Raw genomic sequence first — 6,542 nt, 5'->3', positions numbered from 1 at the left:
AGCTTGAGGCTCCGTCTCAAAAAAAAAAAAAAAAAAAAGAAAATTAGCAGGATAGGGGAGAGGGTATTGGAGGGGGAACCCTCCCCCTGGAGAATGCCTCATAGCTTCACTATACGATCTGCACTTGGTTTCAGTTAAAAAGAACTCTGGAGGCTGGGCCCAGTGGCTCACACCTGTAATCCTAGCACTCTGGAAGGCCAAGGCAGGTGGATTGCCTGAGTTCATAGGTTTGAGACCACCTTGAGCAAGAGCAAGACTCTGTCTCCAAAAATAGCCTGGCATTGTGGCAGATGCCTTATAGCCCTAGCTACTTGGGAGGCTAAGAGAATCACTTGAGCACAAGAGTTTGAGGTTGCTATGAGCTATGACACCATGACACTCTATCGAGGGCAACAAAATGAGCCTGTCTTAAAAGCAAAAACAAAAAGACCTTGCCTCCTGGTCATTATCAAGGCTTTTAGAATGCAGTTTCTCGATTGCTGTGGACATGACCATAAAAAAAACCTTCCACTAGGTTTTCTATCTGCTACTTTGCTAGCACTCAGCCTACTGGGGACATTTTATTAACCCTTTATTAGACTATTGTTTTCCCTCCATTGCCTTTGTGTGAGCACTGTCCAAGTGGAAATACAAAGCAAGCAACTGTGATTGTCTAATAGATTTTACAGCAGGAACAGTGCATGCCTGGATCTCTTGTGCCTCACAGAAGAGATATTTCTAGCTAACTCTGGCTAACTCTTCAGGACAGCCAGGGACTAGGTGGTTTGTGGAGCTAAGGGAGGCTTGTTTTATATAATCATCTTTGGAGATGTAAACTTTTCTATTGTGTAGGGCTAACAGGACAATTGTGGATTGAGGATCTGTTCATTAAAAAAGGGATGACTTGAGGGTCAATCTTCAGTGACTCCAGCCATTGAGATGGAAAGCAGAAGGGGAATGACATGTGAAATTTCTTGAATAAAAATTTACTAATTTTTCCTACTGCCATAATAAAAAATAACTTTTACGCCAACCCCCCCAAAACAAAACAAAACAGAACAAAAAACAAACAAACAAAAAAACCTTGCCTCCTTTGGCTGGGCTGGTGGCCTTTGCCTGTAATCTTTTCAGTCTGGGAAGCTGAGGTGGCTGGATTGCCTGAGCGTACAGGTTCAAGACCAGCCTGAGCAAGAGTGAGAATCTCTCTCTACTAAAAATAGAAAAATTAGCTGGGTGTGGTGATGGTGGTGGGGTGCCTATAGTCCCAGCTATGTGGAAGGCTGAGGCAGGAGGATCACTTGAGCCCAGGATTTTGAGGTTGCTATGAGCAAGGCTGATGCCACACAACACTCTAGCCTGGGCAACAGAGGGAAAAATAAATTAAAAAAAAACAAAAAAAGAAGATGCCTATTAAGAGTAAGATCCGGGGCTCAGCGCCTTATAGCTCAACCGGCTAAGGCGCCAGCCACGTACACCTAAGGTGGCGGGTTCGAATCCCCAGCCCGGACCCGCCAAACAACAATGACGGCTGCAACCAAAAAAAATAGCCAGGCGTTGTGGCGGGCGCCTGTGGTCCCAGCTACTTGGGAGGCTGAGGCAGGAGACTCGCTTGAGCCCAGGAGTTGGAGGTTGCTGTGAGCTGTAATGCCATGGCACTCTACCCAGGGGGACAGCTTGAGGCTCTGTCTCAAAAAAAAAAAAAAAAAAAGAGTAAGAATCGGCTCAGCGCCTGTGGCTCAAGTGGCTAGGACTCAAGCTGTTACTCTGGGTGGAGTGCGGTGACATCACAGCTCACAGCAACCTCAAACTCTTAGGCTTAAACGATTCTCTTGCCTCAGACTCCCAAGTAGCTGGGACTACAGGTCCCCCCCCACAATGCCCGGTTATTTTTTGGTTGTAGTTGTCATTGTTGTTTGGCAGGCCCAGGCTGGATTCAAACCCACCAGCTCTAGTGTATGTGGCTGGCGCCCTAGCTGCTGAGTTACAGGCATGGAGCCCCAAAGCCTGTGTTCTTAACTATATGTATCACTGTCTCCACAAAGGAAATTGGCTCTGGTGGGATTCAAACTCACATCCCAAATTTGAAAGGAGTTTTCCTGATGAGAACTCTAGGCACTGAGGTCTGGAAGTCACTCTGAGCAGGCTGTCATAGGTGTCTCAGATTTATTTTCTAATAACTTAAAAGGGCAATTACAAAAATCTCAGGTTGTGTGATACCCCCACACTCTATTCTCATCCTATGTCCTCTCCCTTCTGGTGCTGAGAAAAAAAGAAGGGTGAAAAAAGAAAAGGTAAAAAGAAAACTGAAAGGATTGGTGATGGTTGACTGGAAGTGAGTAGAGGTAGAAGAGAGGAAAGGGGTTGGGAAGGTTGATGACATCGTGGAAGGGAGGAAGTTTTCCTGGGGAAGAGTCCCTAGTCCCTCCTCCTCATCAGTGAGCATTTTCGGTTAGGCTCAGGGCAGAGGAAGTAGAAAGAGAAAAGCAACTGTCTTGATCTGTTTTGTGTTGCAATAACAGAGTATCTGAGGCTGAGCAGGGTATTAAAAAAAGATTTATTTGGCTCATGATTCTGATGGCTAGAAAGTTCAAGACTGGACATTTGGTGAGGATTTCAGGCTGCTTCTGCTCCTGATAGGAAGCAAAGGGGAGCTGGAGTGTGAGGAGAGAGGAGGAAAGCGGGTGGAGGTGCCAGGCTCTTTTTAACAACTAGCACTTAGAGTTCTCACTCCTCCCTGAGGGAGGGTATTAATCTTTTCAGAGGGATCCACCCCCATGACCCAAACACCTCCCACTAGGCCCCCTCCCAGCACCTCTGCTCTGAGGATCAAACTTCAACATGAGATTTGATGGGGACAAACAAACCACATCCAAACCTTAGCAGGCTCTCTCAAAGACAACTGCTCTTGGGCAAAGGGAGGCAGGAGCTGGAGGGAGGAATCAGATTCACAACTGTGAACTGGGGCTATGAGAGTTAAATTGGAAGCCAGGCCCCCTCCCCCACCTCACTGCTCCCCAGGAATATTCCATGGCAGTTAGGGGCTCTGCTTTGCTGAATAGGTTAGGGTCTTCTCCTGGATCAGGGGTTCAGGTGCCTAATAAATGAGCCTCCCTTCATGCTTTCTCAGACCCCAGGAGCTATGGTGACAACCATTCAACTTGATGAAAACATTTAAAAGAGGGACAACTGAGCCTGGCAAGAGAAAGGGGAGATGGCATGTAAGACAGAAGTGTTCAAGAAGGGAATAGGAGACTCTAAGAGAGAGTCCTCTGGGTCAGGAGGAGAAAGGGCCCAAGATCAGAGGTCTGGAAAGGGATGGGAGGACTCAGAGTCAAGATGTGAAGGAAGTGAGCTGGAACAAGAAGCGGGGGTGCAGGGCCCCATCTCTTACACCAGCAGTAACAGGCGATTGCCCACAGACTATCGACGGGCCTCTTTGTTGCCCTTTCATTGGAGAATTACACATAGCTCCCGCTGGATAGCACAGATATTGGCCTCTGAGCTCAGCCTGGTTGCCTTGGTGCTTCTGCTGGTCATGGTCTTCTCCAAAAAATGGTTGTACCCTTCTGGGAGCCGCTACTACCAGCGATGGCCCAGGAATGTCAGCAATAGAATCTATACATCAGCCCATATTATGTCCATGGGGCTCCTGCATTTCTGCAAATCCAGGAGCTGTTCCAACTTAGATAATGAGATGGGTAAGCACCCCCCGTCCCCCATCCCACCCCAGGCCCTCAGCCTGCCTTGGTCTCTGCATCAGCACCTCAGATCAGATCCCCTCCCTCTGATCATCTTCACTTTTTGGCCTGCAAGATAGCTCCACTGGCACTTAGATCTCTAAGGATCATTTTTCCTCCTCCAGCCTGGCCAAATTGATTGGATTGACCCAATGGAAAAATGTCAGTGACCCAGAGCCAAGTATGTACTTCTAAAAATGTGAGAGGTATGGATTCTTAGAACATGGGAATGCTCCTTGGTCAATTACCTAACTCAACTGGCAGAAGAGCCCCATAGAGATGGGGGTTTCCTTGCTCTAGGCTTGCATACCCGGAGCTTTGAGAGGAGTTTCTGGAAGATTCTCTCCCAGGCCTTGATCCCAGACATTTTCCTTTTCTTCTGCTTTTCTGGGCCAGTTTTGCATCCAAGAACTTCTCCTTTCTCCATGTCTGGTTTCCTTGTTCCTTCCTTCCCTGACTTCTTGCAGCTGCTTCATTTCTTATTCTTTTTTTTTTTTTGAGACAGAGTCTCAAGCTGTCACCCCGAGTAGAGTGCAGTGGCATCATAGTTCACAGCAACTTCCAACTCCTAGGCTCAAGTGATCCTTTAGCCTCAGTTTTTCTATTTTTAGTAGAAACAGGGTCTTGCTTTTGCTCAGGCTGGTCTTGAAATTCTGAACTCAAGCAATCCACCCACCATGGCCTCCCAGAGTACTAGGATTACAAGTCTGAGCCACCACACCCAGCCCATTTCTTTCTTTTCTTTTCTTTCTTTTCTTTTTTTCTTTTTTTTTTTTTTTTTTGCAGTTTTTGGCCAGGGCTGGGTTTGAACCCACCATCTCTGGCATATAGGGCCAGCGCCCTACTCCTTTGAGCCACAGGCGCTGCCCATAGCCCATTTCGTATTCTTGTTAGTCTCAGGTTATGCTTTCCTGCCCATCACTCCTCCAAAATGGGGCCTCCTTTCTCAGCTCTTAGGGAAAACCCGAGCTTTGGACTCCCTTCTCCATTTCTTCTTTGTTCTTAACATGAAAATTTTAAGAAAGTTACACAGCTATTATTTTCTTCTATTATGAAAGTATTACATTCTTATAATCTAGGGAAGCAAAAGTTATCATTTACTGCACATTTATTTTGTTTGTTCAATTTAACCTTCATTCAACCCTGAGAGATAGGGATAATTATCCTTATTTTACAGATGAGAAAACTGGGACTCAAAAGATAAGTACTTTGTTTAGAGTTATAAAGCTATTAGGTTGAGCCACATGAAATGCCAATTGACAGCTTTTCACCTACAAAAGTAGTAGTTTGATATGGATCAACCTAAATGGAGGTTTAGAATTATAACTCAGGTGTATCTAGCTCTAACACTCATGTGAGCACTTTGCCCTGTGGTGTTACTCAAAGACAGCCAGGCTTTATATTTTTAATTGAAAAATGATTTTTACATTGTTGTACTCATACTTCATAAGTAATTTTACATTATTTAAATTATAGTCATATATCACTTAATGACATGGATACATTCTGAGAAATGTGTCAGGTGATCTCATCATCATGTGAATATCATGATGGAGTGTACTAACACAAACCTAGATGGTATGGAGATTTTTATTTATATACTTTTTTCTTTTTCTGTTTCGAGACAGAGCCTCAAGCTGTCCCCCTGGGTAGAGTGCCATGGCTTCACTGCTCACAGCAACCTCCAGCTCCTGGGCTCAAGCGAGTCTCCTGCCTCAGCCTCCCAAGTAGCTGGGACCATAGGCGCCCGCCACAATGCCTGGCTATTTTTTGGTTGCAGCCATTATTGTTGTTTGTTGGGCCTGGGTTGGATTCAAACCTGCCACCTTAGGTGTATGTGGCTGGCGCCTTAGCCGCTTGAGCCACAGGTGCCGAGCCTATATACTTTTTTCATATGGAAAACTAAATATCCCAACACCATTACTAAGTATCAATCATCTCCCTGACTCGATCTGCTATGCTGTTATCAAGTGCTATGTATCAGATTTCTATACATGCTCTATTATAATCTTAGGAGATCACTGTCCTATATATATAATGATAATTATAAAGATTATAATGGAGTATGTATAGAAATCTATAGGTCTGTTGATCACCAAGATGTTGCTATGAGGCACATGACTGTATTTCTACTATTTAGTTTTTATTATTTAAAATTTTATCTTCATAGTATATAATAAAATTTCCTTATTATAAGTGACTATAACACAGTAGAACCTCCACAGTTGACGGCCTCCCTACATTGACCACCTCCTTAAGTTGACCTAATATTCATAAACCAGACATGCACCACATGTATGTATCAGTAGAGTAGAACTAGTTCTTTATGGTGACCATCTCTGTATGTTGACCAGTTTGTTATAGTCCCAGGTACTGTATTATTCAACTTTATAGATTTATCATCTTTTTTTTTTATGAGATAGCCTCAAGCTCTCCCCCTGGGTGGGGTGCTGTGGCATCACAGCTCACAGCAACCTCCAACTCCTGGGCTTAAGCAATTCTCCTGTCTCCACCTCCCAAGTAGCTGGGGCTGCAGGCGCCCCCTACAACGCCTGGCTATTTTTTGGTTGCCACCATCATTGTTGTTTGGTGGGCCCAGGCTGGATTTGAACCCACCGGCTCAGGTGTATGTGGCTGGCACCTTAGCTGCTTGAGCCACAGGCCCTGAATCAGATTTATCATCTTTTAACCGGCTATTTTAGTTTCCTATTCTTGGAAAGTTTATTTCCAATTTTACATTTGAAAAAAAAAAAGGAGGCTCGGCACCTGTGGCTCAACCGGCTAAGGCGCCAGCCACGTACACCTAGGATGGCGGGTTCGAATCCC

General features: G+C 45.1%; 1 protein-coding gene and 1 non-coding gene across 2 annotated transcripts in view; both read left to right on the top strand.

Annotated features, from left to right (window-relative positions):
- The first annotated feature begins 439 nt into the window (after window positions 1-439).
- Window positions 440-561, top strand: LOC111725714. The gene has a single exon (XR_002773724.1). It is a non-coding gene; the product is annotated as a small nucleolar RNA SNORA32 (small nucleolar RNA).
- Window positions 562-3,190: 2,629 nt separating this feature from the next.
- Window positions 3,191-6,542, top strand: part of ODF4 (outer dense fiber of sperm tails 4) — a 9,166-nt gene continuing 5,814 nt past the window's right edge. The window contains exon 1 of the mRNA XM_012805939.1: window positions 3,191-3,677. Within this exon, the coding sequence (XP_012661393.1) occupies window positions 3,191-3,677 (487 nt within the window). The remainder of the gene's footprint in view (window positions 3,678-6,542) is intronic.

This window comes from Otolemur garnettii, unplaced genomic scaffold (genome assembly GCF_000181295.1).
Source record: "Otolemur garnettii isolate 467f Iridium unplaced genomic scaffold, OtoGar3 scaffold00046, whole genome shotgun sequence".
NCBI lineage: Eukaryota > Metazoa > Chordata > Mammalia > Primates > Galagidae > Otolemur > Otolemur garnettii.
This window is presented reverse-complemented; position numbering and strand designations above follow the sequence as displayed.